Source organism: Anopheles gambiae, chromosome 2, assembly GCF_943734735.2.
Source record: "Anopheles gambiae chromosome 2, idAnoGambNW_F1_1, whole genome shotgun sequence".
Taxonomy (NCBI): Eukaryota; Metazoa; Arthropoda; class Insecta; order Diptera; family Culicidae; genus Anopheles; species Anopheles gambiae.
In genome coordinates this window covers 117,607,054-117,630,517 of record NC_064601.1, presented here as the reverse complement: position 1 = coordinate 117,630,517, position 23,464 = coordinate 117,607,054, and the positions used below count along the sequence as shown (strand labels likewise).

Below are 23,464 nucleotides of genomic sequence, written 5' to 3'. Positions count from 1 at the left end.
TCCTTGACCCATCAAGGGTTAATCTTTGACGTTTGTTCGGTCGTTCGGGGAACAGGTTTGTTAGGATTGTTTTTCTACCATTTCATTCATGCAAACGATTATCGTTAATTATTTTGAAGCATTTGCAGGTAATTACAAGCGGAAGAACACATATTTTCGATCAATGTACAGGACGAGCTGTCAAACGTTTGTTCCACCACTGTACGCGCTGTGGTGCTTGTTTCGTTTGTTTATTTTGTGAAGCCACTGCTTGTTGCATTCCGAAACGCAGCGGAAAGAAACACACTCAATCTGTGTGCGTAGCCGTACACCACCTCTCGTGCGCACCGCCTCAAACTGCATCAAAGTGTACGCGACGGGTGCAGATTGAGTGTGTAAACTGACAGCTCGGGAAACGAACATTCTCGGAACACCGACAGTTTCTGCCGAACGCAAGCGGTCAACGGTTTTGTGTTTTGTTTTGTTGTGTATAGAATTACAAGCTTAGAGCTGTATTTTTCAATGTTGCATACCATTGATTTTAGGTAGCAGTTAATAAATTCCGTAAGTGTAAGAGTGCGTACATCTGCGGCTGTGGTTGTATGGTATGCATAGGTGCATAGGTAAAGAGGTGTGTATTATTTTTTGTCCCAGTTTTACACCCTGTTTCGTGGTCTTGTGTTCGCCTGGCTGTGGTGATATTTCTGAACACTTAAAAAACCTGTACTTTGAATTATTGCCACTCATCGTACTCATTGTAGAAGGGTACAGGGGGTAACGCATTGTTTGCACTGAACGACGCACGATTGGTGGGGAGAGCGAAGCAGGAGCAATAAAAAGCTGCAAAAAAGACCTTGTACATTACGCGTTATTTGCACTGTACACGGATGGTAATGAGTCAGGTCGGTCTCGGGACTGACGGACGGACGGACGGCGCCGGTGTGGTGCGGCGGTCAGGTTGTAAGCATGACCTTGCCATCAAATCAAAATGCCTTTCACGACGAGCGCGCGAAACGCTCACTGCGCAAAGAGGTTTCAGCTCGAATCGCCGCCCTGAGCTCCCTCCTGCGCTAACTGATCCGTTATCATCATTGTTACTTCAGGTATTATACGGTCGGGCTTATTGATAAGGCATCGAAACATCGGCGTGTCCAGTCGCGTTCCACCCAATTCGGGATCCGGTCATTTGTCGTCGTGTGGTGGCGGTGTAGTATCAGCGCGTCGTTGCGACCAACCTCAAGTGCTTCTCGTTCGGCTCAATTAGTTTCGGACGTTGGCTGTCCTGACCGGATCGTTTCGCACGCAAAATGATTCCATCCCGTCGTTTGGGTTCCTGTGCAGCGTTGTTGCTGGTGCCGCTGCTGGCAGTGATCGGTAAGTAAGCGCAAGTCGAATACTTCATTACGATGGGCCTGTGGTGTTGTAAAAAGGGCTAGGTGTCTTCCATTACTCACGAGTGCGCTGGGTAAATGGCCCGGGAAGGAACTGATAAGAACCATAAGGTCCATGCGATAACAATCCCATAGCTCTGCTGTTCAAAGGTCATCGTTACTGCGAGTGGAACAAAGACAAAGGCATACACAGCAGCAGCAGCATACCGAAAAGCAAACTTTAACGTGACGTATTTTTGCTCCCCCTTCCAGCATTCCAGTCCGGCGGCGTTGCAGCGGATGAGTCGACCGAACCGGGAACGATCGATTTAAACAGCATCGATATCAACAAGCTAAAGGATGAGGTGCTGGCCGACATACTGCCGCCAGAGTTTAAGAACGTCACCCTGCCCAAGCTGGAGGATATACAGAAAATCATCAAAGACAAGTGTTCCCGTGTGGCCGGCAGCGATGCATCGTACGAGGAGGCGGAACAGGCGGCCCAAAAGTTTGGCGACTGCATGAAGGACCTGGTCGACTTTAGCGATCTGCAGGAAGAGATCAAGAAAGCGAAACCGACCGGCGATCTGGACACCGTGTTCAACAAGTATAACGTCATGGCATGCTTGCGTTTGCGTTTGCGCGTTCGTTCCATTGACCGATATATCGCTAACCCTGTTCAATGTTGACTCTAACCATCAACAGGTACTGCCGCAGACGTTCCGCTGCCATCGAGTGTATCGATACGTTCTCCGCCAAGGTGGACGTTTGCTTGGAAAATGACGAAAAGGAAAGCAAGGTGGTGATGGTGAACATTGTGCATGGGTTGTTAAATTTTGTCTGCCACAAGGATGGCGATCAGATTGCACGTAAGTAACGAGCTGCTGGATGTTGCTTCAATTGAATGTTTACCATGTAAATGCAGTTCCGGATTTCAATTATCACCTGCACTTTTCATACAGTGTTCATCGCCGAGGAAGGCCCGGAGTGCTTTGCCGATCAGAAGGACGCTCTGATTGACTGTGTCAATGGTACGATGTCGGGATATCTGAGGGATGACTCTGCACCTGCCGCCTCCGAAGGGCTGCCCAAGCTGGTGATGGGCAAAAAGCAGTGCGAGTAAGTATTGCTCTGTGCGGCGGCTGTTATGGTGTGTGGAAGGTGTCAAATTAATATCACTTGGTTTTTCGTTTGCAAAGTGAGATGAGCTCGCTCCAGGAATGCATGGTGCAAGCACTGGAAGGCTGCAAGGAATCGACACCGGCCAATTTGGTCGAATCGCTGTTCAAGTTCGTGCGCCGAGAAACGCCCTGTGCCAACATTACGGGTGTAAGTGTCGAAAGATGCGCTCAGTGCAACTAAAAAGACCTCGACTACCATGGCGCTAAGTATTGATGTGAATCTCTCTCTATTTGCAGGAAGCAACTCCCCGGAAACATGCACGCAATGTAGGTGAGCTTACGACGGCTTCCCATCAGGTTATTACCTCCACGTTGCTAATGGCGCTGGTAGCCAAACTGTTGATCCGCTGGTAACCGCCAAACGCCGACATGCCAACAGCGAACAAACAAACAGTTCCTAAATCGAAACTGACTGATGAAACACCATCATTCCAATGTGGCCGAAACCGCCGAAATCAGGGTACTTTAGGGTAGGGAAAGGAAAAGAGTTTACAATGCTCCATATTTGAATTTTACAACAGTTAACAACAATAAAACGTTCCCCCAACAGGACTTGGTGTAGAAAGGTCGAGGATGAAAAAAACGACTAAAAGATCAAACCTTGTGTAACCTCATCTGCTTAGTGTAGGCATACGGAAAATTTGGGTACCGAAGCTAAAGAGTTGAGCCCGAAATGCCGATGCCACGTTACTCTTCGACATTACTTTTCCATGGTTGAGGGTTGATAAAAATCTGCGACACCGTACCCCGCAGTGTGTGTGGTCCCTGGTTCAGTGGCACCGGTTTTGGCTTGTGTTTGGCACTCTTTAACCATTCCTGGTAAATTTCGCCAGATATTTTCTTCTTCTCGTCCTGGATCTTTTTCTCGAGCTGCTTTACCGTCTGCGCCCGTAGCCTTTTCTCTGCACAGAGATTAAAAATATGTTGTTTAGGTGGAGGAGTCGACAGGAGGGGGTGCAAGTAGTCATTCAATTTACCTTCCTCCCGTTTTCGGACATTTAATAGCCAGCTCTTGAACTTAGCGTCAGGATCACAGTACAGATGCTCCGAAGAGGAACTCTGGGAATGCTGCCGTTCTTTCGCAGCTTTCGGGTTCGTGGCCTTCTTAGTGCTGTCCTGTTTCTTGCGCTCCATCCACTCTTTGATCTTCTTTTTGCTTTCCTCTTTGCGCTTTTCTTCCTCTTGTTCTTTTTGGCGTTGAAGTTCCTGTTTGGCAAGCAGCTCCTTTTCGCGATTTTTCCGTATCTCTTCGCTATTATGCAAAAGGAGCACGAAGTCGTATAAGAGTATTGGATTATAGGATACACAGTACTTACTTTTTAGCCTTGAGCCAATTCTTGTACGCTTCCGGGTCACTAACGCGCTTCTTGTGTGCAATGTTTACTTTAATGATCTGACTACTGGGATCACTATCCTAGGAAGTAATGGCACATTGCAAATAGGCACAGACACAGGATGGAGATGCAAGCCTAGGGGACTTACCAAGTTCAAATCTGCGTCACCGCCACCACGATCGGTAAAAATGGGTTGTTTCTCGTGCTCCTCCTCCTCCTCCTCCTCTTCGCTACCCGCATCGAGCGTATTGCTAGAATCGCTTGTGCTACCGGAACCATTCCCTTCATCGTAACGTTCATCGGGATCTTCTTCTTCCTCGGTGTCACTCTGCACCAGGGTACGCTCGGCATCTTGTCCGTGAGTTTCGGCCGACGCTTCGTTACTTTCCGTAGAGTACATCGATAGTTTCGACTGAGATGTTGCGAGTGACATGTTCGAGAAAACGTTCGCTAGTTTCGATTCGTAATCGACATCTTCATACTCAGAAGCATCGTTAGTTTCATCCGCTGTGTCGCTATCTTCAGAATCCCATTCCGCCGAAACTTGGATTGCCTTTTGCCTAAGTTTGAACGCGATAGGAGGACACAGTTTAGAAACGGAATTGAACATTAATTGTAAAATCATACTTACCCTATAATTTCCTCAAAACTAGCATCCATTTTTAAGGCACTCTCCGAATGTAATTCCAGGCTAGTTGCTCCTGCACCGTTCATCGCTTGTCCGTTCTGCTGCCGTGTGCTGAGAAGATGTGAAATGCGACACACCGTGCATAAAGCAATGGCTACTCCGATTAGTAGCGAGATCAATAAGGCTTGCCCGATTGATTTGAGATCGGGCTGTCAAATCAGTACATCGACAGGGAAACCATTACAGTCATCCAGACCGTCCAGTAATTCCAGTGCAATTGTTAAAAGAAAGTGAACTGATCAATTCTACGGGTCTTACGTAAAGAGAAAGGGAAAAAAACAGAACGACAACATCGAATAATATGGAGAGCGTGCTTCAGCAAAGTGCTCATGTCCTCCGACGGGGGAGTGCATTTGTACTTTTATCGTACGGCGTCGGATGGTGCTGCGGCTACTGCTGCCATTTCTAGTCAATAATGCTCAATTGAGAGCGGTTCCGTGTGTGTAATGGAAGCATAGGTAGTATGTAGTATGGCCGTGGATCGTGCCCGCGTCCGCTTACGCTTCCAAACACAGCCGTGTACCGTTGTCCGATTATATGAACTTTACTCCCAGCAGCCCGGACGAGTACGAGCGCATCGTTAGTACCTCTCCCATGCCACCCCAAAACGACGCTTCCCGTGTATGTGTGTGTGCACATGATCATCTAGTTGAGTGGCTTGAATGCGCGGCGAGTCGAGTCGTCGAAACGTTTGTTTCCGCAGTACAGCTCGTCGGCTGCCGCCGCCATATCAGTTTATTATTACGATTAGCAGGCCGCGTGTGTCTCGGTCTTGCGGTGCGGAGAGCAGGCGGATCAGCCCCGAAGATCACGACCCTTTGGAAGCGGAATCGAACAGCGCCGTATAAAAGCCAATACGATACGGGGTGGCGATTAATTCATTGTTCGTTGACGGGTTCGGTCGGTTCGGGGTTGCCTTGCGGGATTAAAGTGTGGGAAAGAAAGTGATTACTGGGAACAATGTTGGGCGTCAAAGTGTCGTGTCTTCTTTTGCTAGCGATGATCGGTAAGACTTCTTCTAGCGAAGGTGGACAGTTTGAGCTCTAAGTGTTTGTAATGTTTTGTGTTCGTTTGTTTGTTTAAGCTGGCACAACGGTGGCCGATGTGTCGAACGCTATCGATGTCGACGCGATCCGAGAACGTCTGCCAGCGAATCTGCCGCTTCCCTCGATGGAGGAGGTCGAGCGGATGCTGCGCGACAAGTGCAACACTGCCGGAGCACCGACCGATGCGTACGACAATGCGAAGGATGCGGCCAAGACGTTCTTCGAGTGTGGCCAGAGCCTGATCGACATTGGCCAGTTCCAGCAGGAGGTGGAGGCAGCCAAACCGACCGGTGATTTGGACACCGTCTTCAACAAGTACTGCCGCAAGCGGTCCACACTGATCGAGTGCGTAAACACGTTCGCGAACGCGGTCGATCCGTGCCTGGAGGCGGAGGAGAAGGTGTTCAAAACGTCCGGGCTGGACATCTTCAAGAATTTGCTCAACTTTGTGTGCCACAAGGACGGCGATCAGATTGCACGTACGTGGAGCCATTCGTTTTTTGTGGTGAGATCCGGTACTAATTTGCCCTTTCAACTCTTGCAGTGTTTATCGCCGAAAAGGGACCGGAATGTTTCCAGGAGCAGAAGAACGATCTGATTGCTTGCGTGAATGAAACGTTCAGTGGATACGTACCGGAGACAAGCCTTACAACCATCCCCAGGCTGGTGATCGGACCGAAGCAGTGCGAGTAAGTGGTGCCCGTGTTCGTTTTGTGAACAATTCTTTCCAATCTGATGGGTTCATTGTTCCGTTTTAGGGACTTTACCAAGCTGCAAAACTGCATGGTTCGAGAGCTGGAGCAGTGCGACGAATCGACGCCGGCCAATCTGGTGGAATCGTTGTTCCGATACGTCCGGAAGGGATCGCCATGTGCGGTAAGTTTCTAAAAGCGTTTCCATTTTGCTAGAATGATTATTTGATTTACCCCGGTGTGTGTGTTTTACAGAACAATGCGGGCCGCTAAAGAAGGCGCATCAGTTTCGTTACGCTGATAACACAACAACCCACGAAGCAATTGCATCATCGATAAGATCTAGAGAAAGTAAGACCAATTATACCGTTTTTTGCTGCTGTTTTGCTAAATAAATTGTTGCACTTTGAAGAAACACGCTTCCGTAATCTCCTTTGTCCTCCTTTTTCCGGCCACCCCTTGAGGATGCATTGATAGTGTGCTTGCTTCCTGCTTTCTTCAGATAGTTTGCTGCAAAGGATGGGTTTTTTTCTTCTGCTTATTATACGTTAGTGGTTCATCAAACTGATAACGGGTAGTAGGTAGAATCTATCGTTTTCACAGCGTAGAATTTTGTTATCAATTCCGGTTAAAGACTATCAGCTTGGCGTGCTGTGGACGAGGGAAAAGTAGACGATCGCCTTACTTTCTCCCCCATTTCGTCGATCACGGAGAGGGTAGCGAAGGTGTGTTAGCGCGAGAGTGAGAGCGAGGCTGCGAGGCTAACAACAAGCACGATCAATCATTCAGCTTGTTATTGTTCGACATTGAATTCGGTGAGCTGTTCTCCGGTGTTTTAGTGTCATCTTTCTGTGAAAGGCTCACAAAACATAATCAATTCATTGCCGTACTGTTTGAAATGCTGTATTTTCTTGCTGCTGCTGCTGCTACTCCTTACACACAAAGCTATCATTCATTATCGTCTACACTTGTTCTGTAACACTCTGACCCAGTTGGGCGCAGGGTAAGAAAGGAAGAAAGGGCCACGAGTGGGTGATGAGTACACACGAAAGGGGGAGAGAGAAAAAACAAACACGTGAGGCCGCGTTCCTGGAACACGTTCAATGGGACGACAATCCCGTCAACCGCTCGCTCAAATTCCAAAGCCATTCGGCCATTGCGTCGTCCTGTGCGTGTGGTTCCGGTTCCTTCAGCTTGCAGTCGCTGTAGTACAGGCCCGTGTGGGATGCAATCGTCGGTTCCATGGCGCAGTACAGCGTGGTCTGGGCGCCAGACTTTGGTGTCTTGAAAAATACCCAGAAAATAGGCTTGGCCATCGTTCTGTAAATTGAAACAGAGTCCTGTTAAAGCCACCGAAAGGGGTTGGGGGATCGACAAAATGCTACCAACCTGATGCACGGATTCAGATGTCTCGTTAGCTCGGTATTGATCGCTCCCGGGTGTAATGCGTACGTGTTGACGCCGGTACCCCGCAACCGCTTGGCCAGGTGGCGAGAGAAGAGAATGTTACACAGCTTGCTCTGCATGTACGCGTCCCACTCCCGGTAGTCCTTCTCCGCGTTGATGTCGTCCTTGTTGATGCGGCCCCACTTGTGGCCGAGACTAGAAACCGTCACTACCCTGCTCGGTGCCGACCGCTTCAGCACGTCCAGCAGCAGGTTGGTGAGCAGAAAGTGCCCCAGATGGTTGGTGCCGAAGTGCATCTCGAAGCCCTCCTTGGTGTAGGCTTTCGGGCACGCCATCACGCCCGCATTGTTGATCAGCACGTGCAGCCGGCGCTCCATGCTGAGAAACGTCTTGACAAAGCTGCGGATCGACTCGAACGAGGCCAGATCGAGCTCGAGCCCGAACACATTCTGGCTGCCCGACTTGTCCAGTATCTCCTGGCGGGCCTTCTCCATCCGGGCCGGATCGCGGCACCCCATGTACACCCGGGCACCCCGCTTGGCACATTCCTGTGGAGAGTGAGGAGAGTGAGGGGGGGTGGAAGCTCAGTGGAGGGACTGGAAGGAAGAAACAGGGAACCAATTCCCACTTACAATTGCGGCCTCCTTCCCAATGCCCGCATTTGCACCGGTAATGATGACGACCTTCGCATCTAGCCGGATGTCTTTGTTTTTGAATTGACCACCCTGAAAGAATTTCCTGTTGTCAAGGGGAGACAAGAGAGATAGAAGAGAGAGAGAGAAGCTTTGAAGATCATTTATTTAGATATTATCGGGGGGCAGTAGAGCCGGCAGTTGCGAGCTAATACGCTAATGTGTGAATAATATAGCTTCTAACAATAGCGGCACTTTGGCCGTGATTATCACACACACACGCCACAGGTCGGTTAATGCACTTTTGAGCGATCGTACATATAAAACACCACATTAAAAGGCGCCCTATGATGAGTGCGCCTTAAAAAATGAGGAAATAATTCACGATGTCCACATGACAGTAGATTACCGGATAATTTCTTATCAAACTGTTTGAACCAGCCGTTCAGGGGTTCTAGATACTTCCAACAACAATAACTATTAACTGGCCCATACACTCCATTGTGCTGTGCTCTTCGCCGCTACCCTTCAAGCAACAATGTTCAAGCTCGAGCAGCGGCTATTCCAAGCATATCTTTGCCTTCGAAGTTCACGAGCTTGTTAAACATCGTTCACCTTTTGCTGGTAAACTGTCAGTGTGGTGGTAGCGAGTTGCTTGAACTGATGCGTATTTGCCTCCCCATCCATCCATCCATTTCCTTGCTAAACCAATCCGGCCCCCTTTCATTCTTTCCATTCCGCCCGATCAATGACTCAACCAAAGCAAGCGAGTGAGAGAGAAAGAGAGATAGAGAGAAGCGGGAGAGCGGAAGGAAAGGCCACACTAACACACAGCCTACTTCGGATCGGATCAACCCACCTGGCACGCAAATGCACCATTTGTTGCTCAAAACGCTCCCGGCGTGCGGTTCGGGCCGTTTGTAGTGCAATTTGAAACGGCCGTTGAGGTTGAGGAGAGGGTGAGAAAGGGAGCTCTGGGGGAGTGATTTGCAGTGGCACATGCCACTGCCTGCCCACCTTGCCACAATGGGAGAAGGGGGGAAAAAGGGACGGGGTTGTGATTTGTGCGCAGATGCGCACCGATAAGTCGGAACCTTCGCGCGGCGGGAGTACGCGATCCGGGCAGGTTTTCCGTATCGCTTAGCGCGTGGAAAACAGAAAAGAAAAACAATAGAATGCACCATAATTAAAGCAGAGGTAGAGGAGGAGGGAGGAGAATGGGAAGGGTAAAGTATCAACTCCCATCCATCAACTCATCGGTGGCTACTGTGGTCGACACAGACACACACGCGCACACCCGAGCGCATGGGGCAAACGGCTTGCGTCCTATAATTAATTGCAAACTGCGCGCACATCCATCGTCTATCTATCGTTTGCGCGAAGCGTGCGGCGTTGAACTAGCTTAAAACGCTTCGAAGCTGACGTAAAACAGCTGTCGTTAGGGAATCGATATGCGTCCGGGGATGGGATGGTGGGGTCTTTATATCCGGGCTGTGAATGTGTGGGGGCTTCTTCGTGTGTAAGATGATTAAATTTAGCTCCAAAACAGAATTAACCGTAACAGCAAACACAAACACTTTGTCTCCCAAATAGATTGGGAATGGTATGTTTTTTTAAACCACACACATACATTTCGCTGGGGTTAAGTTCCTTTGCCAAGACACAACTGATTAAACAGAACCACTGGAACGTACTGCTCCGAAACGCTCCAAAACCACAGTGGACTCTTCTCCCTACGCGCAAGGCTGTGGCGCAAGATAAGCGCACGACAATGCGTGCGAGGGAAGGTGCTAACACAATTTGGGAACATCTCGAACATTGTGTGTTGTGTTTTGTGCTTTGCTCCGCTTATCGTATGACGTTTACATTGGCGCTCGAATGGCATAATAGATAAGAACGAGAGCGAGAAAAGCGCAAACACCGCGGATCACCATCGCCGTTCTTGAAGACTGTTTGCTGTATCTCACTCACTCTTATCTTGGCTACTCCCAATGCGATCGTAAACGCCAATACGCACGGCTGTTGTCTTTGGATAGGGGCGATTAAATTCCTCCCCACCTTCAACACCTCTCCTTCAACATACTTCCTAATGTGCGAATTCCTATGCGGATTGTTTCCTCCCCGTACACTTAGCTGCTAATGGAGCTGAGAGGGTACAAAAGGGAGGGGGGGGAGGGTCATACAACTAATACGGTCAAATTCTAATTAAGCGATCATCGATGGCGAACAACCAACCAATCAACCAACCAATGTGCTCGTGTTCGCGAAACCCACCGGAAGGCCACCGATCGCCGATTGGGAAGGGGGAGTGGGGGTTTGTACTCGACGACATTGGCAGCCTATGGCCGGGCACCGCCAGTCACACACCACACTTACCTTACGAAGTAAACGATCGCGAAGATGAGGATGAACGAGCCAAGGCAAATACTGACGATCATGAATAGGTCATGCTGCTGCTGCTGCCGCTGCTGGTACTGTAGCTGCTGCAGTTGCTGCTGGTGCAGCTGGTACTGGTACTGCTCCAGCTGGTGCTGGTGATTCGGGTGTGACAGTGGCGGTGGTGGCAGCGGCGCTGGCTGTGGCGGCTGTTGCGGCTGGGGGTGGTGTGGACTGGCGTCCAGACTTGGCGGAATGGGCGATATGGACATGATAGGAACTAGTGGTGGTAATGGTGGTGGTGTCGTGGTGGTGCTTGAAACCGACGGCGGCACTGCTGCTGCTGCTGGTGATGCGCCGGCCACAGGATCGCCGTCGTTGGTGCGGATGGCACTGGACACCGGGGACGATCGATTAACGATTAGCTTCACTTTCCGTTCGCCCGTGACGCCCTCAGACGTGGTGCATGTGTCCCGAATAGTAATTGCAATCGCCTGCTGTTGATGGTGCTTCTGCTGCTGCCCCGGCTGCTGCTGCTGCTGCTGCTCTTGGTTGGTCATTCATTAGGCAGCAGCGGGTGCAGGTGGGAGTGGGTTTTGAGAATGAGAAGGACAGTCGGTCGTGGGGGGAGCTTTTTCGCAATAGCACGCGCGCTGTTGCTGGCGAGGACAGTCGGCCGAGACGAACACGTTCTGCCAATGTCCAATGACATGCGCGACTCCGGTGTAGCTGCCGGGGGGCTGGGTGAAGGCTGTTGTAGGCCTCAATCGATCGGCAAACAATTTGTATAATAGAACTGCACCCAAAACTGCACCACTTGAATCACTAGAATATCACAAAACGATCTTCGAACACATGGCTGTGGGAAAATGGGCTGGAAGTATGATCACTGTTTCGCTTCACTGTTTCACACGATCGATGTTGAAAGCAATACGCTTTTCTCCGTGCACTGTTTCCTCCTGTACACTTCTTCTAATCACAATTTCGAAGGAACGTATTGGAAAACCGATGCCACTACTAACTAAACCCTGCCCTTACCCTAGCAGGCAATTCACGAAAGGATCACGTACGATGGGAGTATATTCCGTACCACAATGGCACTGCGTTCGATTCTAGCTTGAGAGGCACGTGCGACCGTACGCGATGCCGCTTGCGCGCTACTAATGCTGTTTGCGCGTCGATCGCAACATTCGCATTGACGATGGTGGAGCCGACCGAGCACCCTGCGCAAACGATGCCTACTGTGGTAGTAGGCAGCCGAGTTTTCCACGGATCCCGCAGTGGTGGGGAGACGAAATCGATCTAGCAGGCGACGACAGCGGATCGTTTCGTTGTGTCTATTGCTGCACGCGAGCGCACACGACGGCACAGCAGCATTGTGTGTGTGTTGTGGGCTTGTGAGGGGTTAAAACAAAACGCTCCAGGGCATATTATTTGGCCTGTGGGTGTTGTGTCGTGCAAACAATGTGGAGTGCCCTGTGTGGGTGTGTGCAAGGAGGGAAGGTTCTAATGCAAGTGAAATAGGGTTGAGTGGGAGGAAAAGGGTAAGATCTAGAGCGATCGATTTCAATACAATTTGTTTAATTAATTTGTTTTAGAGAGAATAATTCTGATTTTAATAAATACGACCGATCGATAGTTACAAAATTATCACTAACAGCGAGAGCAGTGCTATCCAAAACGGGAGAGCAACCCTGCAGTACACGTGGAGCGACAAAATCCGCATCCGAAAACGAGCGAGAAAAGGTGCATTTTGTAACAGGAGAGCATGATCTCGTGGAGGTAGCTAGTTCCCGTTCACCTGTCTCTCTTATCGCCATTTTATGGCTGATAACACGAAGGATACCCGACCAATGGGAGCTTACCGCGCACTTCGTATCGGTTAGTGGGTGCGAGATAACACGAAGGATACCCGACCAATGGGAGCTTACCGCGCAATCCGTATCGGTTAGTGGGTGCGAGATAACACGAAGGATACCCGACCAATGGGAGCTTACCGCGCGCTTCGTATCAGTTAGTGTGTGCAAGAAAGAGAAAACTATAGCTGCACTGCAGGATCACGATCGTCGCCGGTGCTACCTACTGCGTGGCATGTTCTCCTGTTACTTGTGGTCCCAAATCTCTCTGGTTTCAAAGAATTTTGCAATTTCGACCGGCACCGGATGTGGTGTGGAGACGGAAAACGGCTTTCCTTTTCTTATCAGCCGACCGGATGAAGTCGATCACGTGGATCCTTTCGCGCAGGTAAGATTGCGCGCGCATGATAATGTTGCCACGTGGGTGAGAATGATGCTACCTACCGCATGGCATGATCTCCTGTTACACAAAACTCAAAAACGCGTCAGTTTCAAAATTTCCTTGAACAGAGCGAACACGCGGGACGGGGTAGGAGGCATCCTGCGGCCATCCTCCAAGCGGTTCAAAAACGAAACCGGCCAATTTGCGACTTTTAGTAACAGGCGATCATGGAAATCAGGAGGTAGCACCTATCGATAAAACTAACCCACGTGTCTCATACGGTGTACTCTTTCTTTCGCACAGCCTATTGCGGCCATTTCTAATCTTAATGGCATCGATCGCTTAAATTTGTAGGCGTACTTAACCTGCCTTCAAAAACAGCGTTATCATACTCACCCACGTGGTATCGTTATCATACTCACGCACGTGGCCACGTTATCATGCGCGCGCAATCTTACCTGCGCGAAAGGATCCACGTGATCGACTTCATCCGGTCGGCTGATAAGAAAAGGAAAGCCGTTTTCCGTCTCCACACCAAATCCGGTGCCGGTCGAAATTGCAAATTTCTTTGAAACCAGAGAGATTTGGGACCACAAGTAACAGGAGATCATGCCACGCGGTAGGTAGCACCGGCGACGATCGTGATCCTGCAGTGCAGCTATAGTTTTCTCTTTCTTGCACACACTAACTGATACGAAGCGCGTGATAAGCCCCCATTGGTCGGGTATCCTTCGTGTTATCTCGCACCCACTAACCGATACGGATTGCGCGGTAAGCTCCCATTGGTCGGGTATCCTTCGTGTTATCAGCCATAAAATGGCGATAAGAGAGACAGGCTTCCGGGTACCAGTTACCTCCACAAGATCATGCTCGCCTATTACAAAATGTACCTTTTCTCGCTCGTTTTCGGATGCGGATTTTGTCCCTCCACGTGTTCTGCAGGGTTGCTCTCCCGTTTTGGATAGCACTGCTCTCGCTGTTGTCGATAATTTTCTCCTATTTAATAGATTCTAAGGATTTCTCATGAAAACAAATAATTGAAACACATTTTACTGTAATCGATCACTGCAGATCGTAGTCATGTTTAATTTTTATTTGCAAAATGTCCACAAAAACCAAATTCTCTACACGAATTAAGCGACGACACACGAGCCAAACGTTCGAAGAAACTGACCCATCATGATAAACGTACCCATTATAAAATGACAACCGGACAGCATTGTCAGTGTTTGTAAACAAATCACGCAATGTTGAAATAACCGGTGCGATTACAAAACTTGCTCCTCCGTTGCACATCCATCCATTACGGTGAATAAATGTTGCGGCCAGGCAAATTTTGGCACGCCTTTGCCTCACACATCGTTCGAAGGTAAGCAACGACGAACGCAATCACCCGTTAGCAACGTTCAATAACGGCTTCCCTTCCGTTTGTAGGTACCCGATGCGAGGTGGCCTTCGGTGTGCCTTCCTTTCGACTGCCAGCTCCGGTTCGTTCGACGTAATAGTGGTCGGTGGGGGCCATGCTGGGACGGAGGCGTGCAGTGCAGCCGCGCGGATGGGTGCCCGCACCCTGCTGGTGACGCAGAAACGGTCCACCATCGGGGAAATGTCGTGCAATCCGTCGTTCGGTGGCATCGGGAAGGGTCACCTTATTCGCGAGGTGGACGCACTGGACGGGGTGTGTGCGAGATGCTGCGATCGAAGCGGTGTCCAGTACAAGGTGTTGAATCGACGGAAAGGACCGGCCGTGTGGGGACCCCGAGCTCAGATCGACCGCAAACTGTACAAACGGGAGGTACAGCAGACGCTCGAAAACACGCCGAATCTGACGATCGTTGAAGCGTCGGTAGAGGACATTGTGCTGAGCGAGGACAGCGAGCAGCCCCGGTTGGCCGGTGTAAAGCTGGCCGATGGACGCACGATGACGGCGGACAGTCTCGTGATTACTACTGGCACGTTTCTGCGGGGACAGATCAACATCGGGCTGGAAACGCGCCCGGCAGGAAGAATCGGAGACGAACCGGCGATCGGACTGGCCAAAAGCATCGAAGAGCTCGGCTTCCGATTGGGTCGATTGAAGACTGGCACGCCGCCACGCATTCACCGTGATTCGATTCGATTCGAGCAGCTGGCCCGTCATCCGGGCGACGATCCTCCGGTGCCGTTTTCCTTCCTAAACGATCGCGTTTGGCTCGAGGCACACCAACAGCTGGACTGTTTTCTCACCCAAACCACAGCGCAGGTGAACGACATTGTGCTGCGCAATCTGCACTGCAATCGGCACGTGACCGAAGAGCTAACCGGACCCCGCTACTGTCCGTCGATCGAGTCGAAGATACTGCGCTTCGGGCACAAGCTGCACCAGATATGGCTGGAACCGGAGGGCTTCGACAGTGAGCTCATCTACCCGAACGGTCTGTCCTGCACACTGCCGGCCGACGAACAGGTGCAGCTCGTCCGCTGTCTGGAGGGACTCGAGCAGGCCGAGGTCGTGCGTCCCGGGTACGGCGTCGAGTACGACTTTGTGGACCCGCGGGAACTGCTACCGACGCTCGAAACCAAACGCGTCCGGGGACTGTTCCTGGCCGGACAAATCAACGGCACGACGGGGTACGAAGAGGCCGCCGCACAGGGGCTTCTGGCCGGCGCTAATGCTGCGGCCAGTGCACTCGCCCGCCCACCACTAACCGTGAGTCGCACCGAAGCGTATCTCGGTGTGCTGGTGGACGATTTGACGACGCTCGGCACAAACGAACCGTACCGGATGTTTACCAGCAGAGCCGAGTTTCGACTAAGCTTACGACCCGACAATGCCGATTTGCGCCTCACGGAGAAGGGCTACGCGATGGGGCTGGTGTCCCGGGAGCGCTTCGAGCGGACGCGTTCGGTACGGCAACGGTTGGCGAACGCGTCGGAACTGTTGCGCGATGTGAAGCGGGGAAGCAATCAGTGGCGCGCGGCCATGCAGCTTCCCCTGGCAAAGGCAAGCGTTTACAAGAGCGCTTTCGAGATGTTGGCCATCTCGAACGATGAAATTACGACCGAGCGCGTGTGTGCCGTTGAGCCGACCGTTCTCGGGTGGATCAGGGATGACCGCGAGCTTTGCCAGCGGCTCAAGATTGAAGCACTGTACAGCCTGTCGATCGCGGATCAGTCGCGCGAGGTCGAGGAGGTGTTGCGGAACGAAAGTTTAAGGATACCGGACGCTATCGATTACCTTTCGTAAGGATCAATGGGGAAAAGGTGTGTGTTTTGAGGAGTAGAACTAATGAGTACCTCTTCTCTTTTAAGGAAATCCCTCAATCTATCGTTCGAAGAGCAAGAAAAGTTAGTCAAAATTCAACCTCAGACGGTAAGTGAGGGAACGGTTCCTTAAACCTGATCTAAGACTAATTCTTTCGTTTGCTTTGTCTAATTGCAGATCGCTGCTGCCAGCCGAATTCAAGGCATTACACCGTCATCCATCGTCCGGTTGGTGAAATTCGTGAAGCAACATGAAGCACTCAGTGCCGCCGCCTAACTGCCGACCTTGCTGCCTACCGAACCTTGCTGTACCATAATCACACACACACAAACATCGTTATAAACGAAAGACGCAACCGGTGTTTAAGCTTGTTATTGTATAATTTGATTGGTAAATAAATAGATGCATAAATAACTATTCATTACAAAACGACTGGACGATTATAAGGCGAGAAGTTATATACAACGTATAGCAGAGCAAAACATTAACCCTCTTTCTCTCCTTCTCTCTTAGCTAGTCTTAGCACACACACACAAACAAGGAAACAACACAGAACAGTTCCGTGGAATCGCGCGGATAGTTCCACTACACGTGGCTTGTGCACCGTGTTTGCGTTTTGGAGGTATATCTGTTGATAGGTATGAGTATGAGAAAGAGCAACAAGACATGACGCCCGCTAAGAAGGGCGCGTGAATCCCTCGTTTAGTGCGCCAAATCAGCACCGCGCGTTTCGTACGGCAACAGCATGCAGGCCACGCTGGCACACGCTGCAAAGATGCCGTACACGGTCACTGCACTCCAGATCGACGATTGAAACAGGACCTGCGCAATGTACGGCGTGGCCATAGCACCGAGGCGTGCGAGTGCCGAACACCCACCAACACCGACCGATCGTAGCGCGGTCGGGTAGACCTCTGGCGTATAGACGTACGCCGCTTGGAACAGTCCGGCAATGACTCCGCGCGCCATAAAGAGGATTATTGTCAGAAATACGCGTCTGAAAGGAGAATGAAAGCATTTACTACGCTTTGAAGCAATTCAACGCTCGTTCTCTAACTTACACTTCAGTAACCGTGATCATGAGGACGCATCCGGCATAGAAAAGGAACTGCAGCGCCATCGTTTTCTTGCGGCCAAACTTTTCAATCACGTAAATCGTCGCAAAAATGCCCGGAAACTCGGCCAGCGTCGTCCACAGCAGATCCATATAGTCCGTCGTTGCCAGCGGCTGACAGTCGATCGTGATTCCGTCGTCCGTCAGCGCACCATCGACGATGGTTTTGTTCTTCCCGCCAAACAGCTCGGTCGACATCAGCACCAGCCCGTAGTAGCAGAACGCACAGGACATCCAGATGAACCACAGCAGCAGTGTGGTGCGCCTCAGTGAGCTGCCGAGCAGTGCCTTCAAGCTTCCGCGCGATCCACTCGGTCCTTCCACTACCAGCCGGCCAAGCAGCATTGGTCTCCGGTTGTCCTTCGCGATCTGCTCGAGTGTGTTCAGTGCTTTGTCGTTCTGGCCGCTGGTAACGTGGTAGCGTGCCGATTCCGGTAGCCACTGCAAGCAAGCAAGCAAACAGAGTTAATGGCGGAAAAAGAGGCATAGAGAGCAATGAATCTCAATACCGGTGTGATGATGGCAAAGATAAACAACGGTGCGGCAGACAATCCAAGCAACCATCGCCATCCAAGTGTCGGCGTCACGGCCAGTGCAAGCGCTACCTCGAAGCATGCTCCCAGCGCCCAGAAACACTGCAAATCACAAACAAAAGGTTTCAGAAATGGTTAAGTCCACAATTCAGAAATGGCAAGGGAAAGGTGATTGTCTTACATCCAGCAGTACGACACATTTGGCCCGCTGTTTTGTGGGCAGAAATTCGGCGTACAGTGTGACACTGAAACGAAAAAGAACACAAGATCCTGTTAGTATATCAGCTCTGCTCTGTTTCCCGTAGCAACCATCACGAAGGCTTATTACGATTGGGGCACACATCCGATGGCGAATCCGACCAGTCCACGTAGCAACAGCAACCAACCGAAGCTCGGTGCGACGGAGCTCAGCAATCCGTACAGGAACAGAAGCACTCCACACAGCGTTAAGGCCTGCGCAAAAGGGACACAAAAGAAAGATAAGTGGAATGTGGAATGTGTGTTGAAACAAGGCTGCTATTACTTACCGGTTTGCGACCGTATCGATCGCTGAGATGACCCCAGAAGGTGGAACTAAGCATCATGCCCAAGAACACAACCGTCGTGACCAACGCTTGCTGGTACCGCGAGATACCCCAGTCACAGTGCAGTGCCGGACCGAGCACGCTCAGTATGGTCATCTCCATCGAATCGGCCATCCAGCAGAGCCCCACGCAGAGGGACAACTTCACCTGGAACCATCCGAAACCGAGCGCATTGACAGCTTGTGTCACGGTGTACGTATCATCCGGCACCACACTGACGGAGGCGAGCTCGAATTCCGGTGCCGCACCAGCCAACATTGAACCGACTGGAGGAGACACCGGTGATTGGGGTGAGCTAGCCCCTCCCGATAAGGAGTCTGCGCCGTTCGCTGCTCCACCAACCGTTGCAGTCGAGCCGGGTGGACGAGGAACGTTCGCTCCATCCATTTCCTCATAGCCCCTTGCCATACCAACGCGCCTTGGCTTCATCCTGTTTGCACTGCTTGTCTACGGGAGGGGGGGGTTTGGATGTGACTTTCGATCTACAAAAAGTGAAAAAGTGAAGAAATTGTGACTATTTGCAAACACTGCCTGTCGGTGGTCGGTGGTGGTGGTGGTTCGTCACTTGATCGCTCGTTGCTGTCCTCTACACTTCCCGTATCACCACCCACTTCCTGAACACGATCGTGAAATCGGTCCTGTCCATAACACTCGATAACAATCCCCCTACCACTCCTACCAACAGTGTGAATGGGTGTATGTGTGTGTGTGCATGTTGTTCCGCAAAATACACAATACGCATCACTTGGCCAGCAGCGCGCACTTGGCACACGCTTTCGCTGGCAATCGGGGCCTTCTCACTCATTTTCTTTTTCTCGGTGATCGGTTTGTTGTTGTTGCTGTTGTTGCTTGAGTCACTTTTTACACTCCACTGTTCACCACATACACACACACACACACACACACACTCAGTCATGATGGTACAATGGCCAAAGAAAAAGGGACAAGACGGCGCCCCATACATTCAACCTCCCCTCACACAAACACACACACAAACAAACAGAAACGTATGCGCGGAAAAGCACAAAGTGAGGGTGAATTTTCACAAACGAAGAAGGCTGTGATTTATGTGTACGCACAGCACTGGCACTGGGTTGCGTATGTGTTGTGCTGTGCGCAAGTCGATCGACGGATGCGCAACAGGCGATGTGTCTCACAGTCGTCACATTTTAATGCATTTCTAATGAGCTTTCGAGGGCAGCGACGGTAACGACGGAGGTGATTGGCAGCCACAACACAGTTACTTACCAATTAGGTTGTATGCTTAACGAGTGGGTTGTTGCAATTGTTAGTACACATCGATTGTGGGGCGATCTTCGTTGGACGAGTCGTTTGCCCAGACAGCGTTTTCGGCGTGATCAGCTGTAACGGGGTTCCGCGCCCCTTCTCCGGAACTGGGCCGTCGATGCGTAGATGCCACCAATCACTTCACGATGCGCACCCACACACATACACACACACGCGCGCAGGTACACACCTTCGCGCAAAGACACCTTCCGAGGCGCGTCCACAACTTCTTTACATTGGTGTGTTCCAAAACTTTGCGGTACGCTCCACGTCGTCCAAAGCTGCCAGCGACAATTCACACAACATTCCTTGCGTGAATCCCAACCACGATGACGGTGGAAACGCGAGTGCGCGTCCGTCCTCTGCACAGACACACACAAAAACTACAAACACCGATGGAGCGATCCGATGGAATGCACAATAGACGCGCTGCGGCATGAATTGGCTGGCCGAAGCGAAACCCAACGGGACCGACCGATCCGTGTGCGATGTGTGTCGGCCAGTCCCGGTGAATCTTCAGTGGTTGCCAATCTAACGCCAATCTAAATGCAATGTTTTGTGGAAGAATCATCCGTAAAATGAACATTTCTAATGCGATTGGGAGGGGTCCTTGTGTCGTGTACTCTATTGGTATTTATTTAAATATATCCTTTAACAAAATAAGCACAAACCCTCTAATATGATACGAAACAGCAAGCTAAACGATGGGCCAGCCTAAAACGTTCATCAAAAAAACGACTCGCCTTGCCGACCACTGCACTTAGATCAAACACCTTTACGCACACCATCACAGCAAGTGCGCGTGAGCCAGGTAACGAGAGAGAGAGAGAAAGCGCGCGTGAGAAAGAGAGCGAGTCTCTCACCATCGATGAGCGAATCAAAGTAATCGGAGACCGCGCGCGATCTCCCCATCGGTACAGGGTGACTCCACTGATCGTCGCGAGTTGTGCATGTGATTAATGTTTTAAAAATAAACCGTTATCGGCTTCGGCGACCTTGTGACCACTGTCTAACAGCGTTTGTTTTTCTTCTCGATGGTCCAAGATGCATTTCATGAATTTTTACACACAGCCAAGCAGGTTCCTTTAACTGTAGCAATACACAACCTAGCTTATTTACCAATATACCCCTTCCCATCTGTCTATCAAACAACTTCCAGCCTAATATGTGTGTTATGCTAATCGTATCAATATTTGGCACGGTCATCAATTTGCTGCTGACGCCAGAGACAGCTTGGAACAGCGCGGACAGTCTCCCTCTCCCCTCGATCGTGTGGTTCCTCCCCCACCCCACCGTGTTCGTTGGATCCTTCTTTTTCGCTACTTTTAATATTTGATTTTTCAAGGTTGATATTTATTTATATTACAAAAAATGGCTCTCTCAAAAAAACCGGACCCGTGCAGCAACTACCCGCCCAAATGGTTTTCCCGCTACATTCCCCCCCGCCAGAAATGCCCTCTACTTTTGGCGCTACTACAAAGGCCGGTTAGAATAGTCACGATCCTGTTGCCGGTTCCGAGCAGCAAATACACCTCAAGGCCAATTGCAACACACACACCCGTCTCCTCCCCCTTGCCGTCCAAGTTGCATATCCTGCACCCTGCACCCTGGCGTCCTCCAATCAGCCCGCGGGTGAAAGGAACCCACCATCGCGCCACGAAGGTCGGGAAGGCTTGCAGATTTTATAGCGGCTAGCAAGCGTCCCCCTCACCCCCCTTGCGTAATACCTCATCGGTTGTTTTGGGGTTTTAGGTTAGCTTCGATTGTCCCACACACACACACACACCGGATGAATAAAATTGTGTCATCGGGAGCAGAGTGGGGGATGGATGGAAGCCGTCCCACTGACAATAAAGCGTGCTAGTTCGAGGTTACGTACATTTTTGTATGCTTTTGCTTGAGGCGGAATGATCACTGTATCGATCGGATATTCCCATACCTGACCTACAGGAACTCGCCGTGGTGTTGCTGCAAATTGCTGGCAGCAGTTCCCTGATTGATGATGCGTTCACTTTCGCGCTCGTTGCACAATACACAGAAAGCGGAAGCACACAATCCACAAGGATCTTCCTGATCTTGGAAACCCCCCGGGTGGAACTGGACCACCTAGCTCACCAATTCAGGAATTGAAGATGTTGGCCTTCAGTGGTGGGCCCTTTTTATCGAAGCAGCTTCCGGGGTAGCCATTGAAAAAGGGGAGCCCTGTTACGCTATATCATTAAGAGCATAATGCCACAACCCTTCAGCACCTCCTACCAGCACTACTAGTGGGGCGCGCTAAACCCATCCTTCATCTGGGAGTGATTATGATTTGGCCCTGAAAACACACACACACAAGGGAGCGAGAGATAGGATGCCCTTCCCAGCGTTCAATGGCACCGAGGTAATTTCTTCTCCACCGAGAGAAGGGGCAGAGACTCGGCAGGCACAGGCAGCACAGGTTGCAATCTGCAGCGGTGCAGGGCTACGCAATGCATCCGTCGAAAGGTGCTGCTGAGAAGGTGAGAAGGTGATTGCACATTTATCAACCTTCTTGTACCTGGCCGGACCACCGCATTAAGATGGTCAAGAGATGAAAAGCTGCCCCACCGTCCGTTGGATGCCATTGATGGTGTCCGACCCGTCGTCACCGTCCACTACCAAATGCGTGGGCTTTGAGGGTGGCTTTGGGAGTAACCTTGGCAGTCGGTTTCGTGTAACAGCGCAACCATCTCAAGACACTTTGCCATGCCATAGGGCGCTGGAGTGAATGCGGTGCCAACAGCCAACTGAACTTGTTGATTGGACTTTGTGCGAAAAAAAGGGGACGATTTCGTGATGTTCTCAACGCCCTAGAACGCACCCGAAACTAGGCCAAAGCAGTTTTTGTGACGTGAAGGCACGTTGTGGCACATCTAATTAACACCTGGTCCCCTACACTCCCTCTCCAAACTAAGCCGCTTGCTGCAGCACGCTTGGACAAACGGTACACACGCGGGGTTTTGTTTCGATTACGAAATGGTTGCTAAAAAGTTTGTCTCCATTCGCACCCGACTGTTGACCCCTTCGTGGCTGGGTTAGTTTCGAGTTACCCAATTCTAGTTACACCATCCGGGGATACCACCACCACCACCACCACCACCTTCAGGCGTTTGTGTTATCGTGTTGTGTTGTTTCTTTCTCGTTATTTTCTCTTCTTTTTTTGCGAACACTGGTGTCTTATTTTTGGCTACAAAACCCCACCTCCTGAAACATCATCATAAACGTATCCACTTAGCCCTTAAACACCGCACAGCATGCATGTGATGAAATGCGGCCGCGCAACTACGCAAACGATGGCGCGCACGACCTTTTCCACGTGGGCTAGCGCGCAGCGCGCATCTAAGCGAGATGGCGGTGGAGAAGGATGTCTTCGTGTGCGCTTAGGCCGGGGTGTGTGTTTGTGTGTGTGCGTTGCATCCGTAAGCGGGGGAAAAAGAAACAATAGTTGCGGTTAAACCCTTATGCAACACACACACACAGCCCGCTCTTGTTGACCAGAAAAACGGACGACGGCGACGACGACCCCAATACGCGCGCGCGAGCTTAGTGTAAACAAACCGATCTGGGCAGCAGATCCGATCCACCGGAACGGTTTCCGTTTTACCCTCCGTGTCTCTGAACTGCTTGCAAGAAGGGGCAAGGGGATGTACGTTTGCTTCTGTGTGACGCACCATAAGCTCAGCTGATGGGAACACACGCTGTCGATCGCCGGTTTACTAACCAATGATCAAATAGAAA

General features: G+C 50.8%; 6 protein-coding genes across 9 annotated transcripts; 3 read left to right on the top strand and 3 right to left on the bottom strand.

The window, feature by feature from the left end:
* The first annotated feature begins 25 nt into the window (after positions 1-25).
* LOC1269562 (27 kDa hemolymph protein) lies at positions 26-3,129 on the top strand. Of its 3 annotated transcripts, none has more exons than XM_061645895.1 (7): positions 26-128; positions 1,083-1,353; positions 1,623-1,956; positions 2,055-2,218; positions 2,312-2,468; positions 2,549-2,678; positions 2,768-3,129. In XM_061645895.1, the coding sequence occupies exons 2-7, from the start codon at positions 1,287-1,289 to the stop codon at positions 2,882-2,884; spliced, it is 969 nt and encodes a 322-aa protein (XP_061501879.1). In that variant the 5' UTR covers positions 26-128; positions 1,083-1,286; the 3' UTR covers positions 2,885-3,129. The 3 variants fall into 3 exon arrangements, with proteins under 3 accessions (XP_061501879.1, XP_308205.5, XP_061501880.1); XM_308205.5 differs by lacking the exon at positions 26-128 and adding an exon at positions 207-610; XM_061645896.1 differs by lacking the exon at positions 26-128 and adding an exon at positions 829-1,011.
* Positions 2,995-4,624, bottom strand: LOC1269563 (coiled-coil domain-containing protein 34). Its single transcript, XM_308206.4, has 5 exons — positions 4,496-4,624; positions 4,013-4,424; positions 3,847-3,944; positions 3,508-3,782; positions 2,995-3,432 (listed from the first exon to the last, which is right to left on the bottom strand). Exons 1-5 carry the CDS (start codon positions 4,576-4,578, stop codon positions 3,218-3,220), a joined length of 1,083 nt encoding a protein of 360 aa, XP_308206.4. The 5' UTR covers positions 4,579-4,624; the 3' UTR covers positions 2,995-3,217.
* A 791-nt stretch (positions 4,625-5,415) lies between these two features.
* LOC1269564 (27 kDa hemolymph protein) lies at positions 5,416-6,705 on the top strand. The gene is made up of 5 exons (XM_308207.5): positions 5,416-5,558; positions 5,637-6,077; positions 6,143-6,287; positions 6,357-6,474; positions 6,546-6,705. The coding sequence occupies exons 1-5, from the start codon at positions 5,513-5,515 to the stop codon at positions 6,561-6,563; spliced, it is 768 nt and encodes a 255-aa protein (XP_308207.3). The 5' UTR covers positions 5,416-5,512; the 3' UTR covers positions 6,564-6,705.
* Positions 6,706-7,205: 500 nt separating this feature from the next.
* LOC1269565 (retinol dehydrogenase 11) lies at positions 7,206-12,017 on the bottom strand. 2 transcript variants are annotated; one of them, XM_061645893.1, is made up of 4 exons: positions 10,706-12,017; positions 8,330-8,435; positions 7,680-8,245; positions 7,206-7,610 (listed from the first exon to the last, which is right to left on the bottom strand). In XM_061645893.1, the coding sequence occupies exons 1-4, from the start codon at positions 11,263-11,265 to the stop codon at positions 7,391-7,393; spliced, it is 1,452 nt and encodes a 483-aa protein (XP_061501877.1). In that variant the 5' UTR covers positions 11,266-12,017; the 3' UTR covers positions 7,206-7,390. The 2 variants fall into 2 exon arrangements, with proteins under 2 accessions (XP_061501877.1, XP_061501878.1); XM_061645894.1 differs by lacking the exon at positions 10,706-12,017 and adding an exon at positions 9,960-10,201.
* Positions 12,018-14,052: 2,035 nt separating this feature from the next.
* Positions 14,053-16,616, top strand: LOC1269566 (protein MTO1 homolog, mitochondrial). Its single transcript, XM_308209.5, has 4 exons — positions 14,053-14,312; positions 14,378-16,165; positions 16,235-16,295; positions 16,365-16,616. Exons 1-4 carry the CDS (start codon positions 14,260-14,262, stop codon positions 16,461-16,463), a joined length of 2,001 nt encoding a protein of 666 aa, XP_308209.5. The 5' UTR covers positions 14,053-14,259; the 3' UTR covers positions 16,464-16,616.
* LOC1269567 (synaptic vesicle 2-related protein) lies at positions 16,549-18,907 on the bottom strand. Its single transcript, XM_308210.4, has 6 exons — positions 18,362-18,907; positions 18,163-18,287; positions 18,016-18,079; positions 17,811-17,936; positions 17,249-17,742; positions 16,549-17,184 (listed from the first exon to the last, which is right to left on the bottom strand). Exons 1-6 carry the CDS (start codon positions 18,845-18,847, stop codon positions 16,890-16,892), a joined length of 1,590 nt encoding a protein of 529 aa, XP_308210.4. The 5' UTR covers positions 18,848-18,907; the 3' UTR covers positions 16,549-16,889.
* Between the last annotated feature and the right edge of the window lie 4,557 nt (positions 18,908-23,464).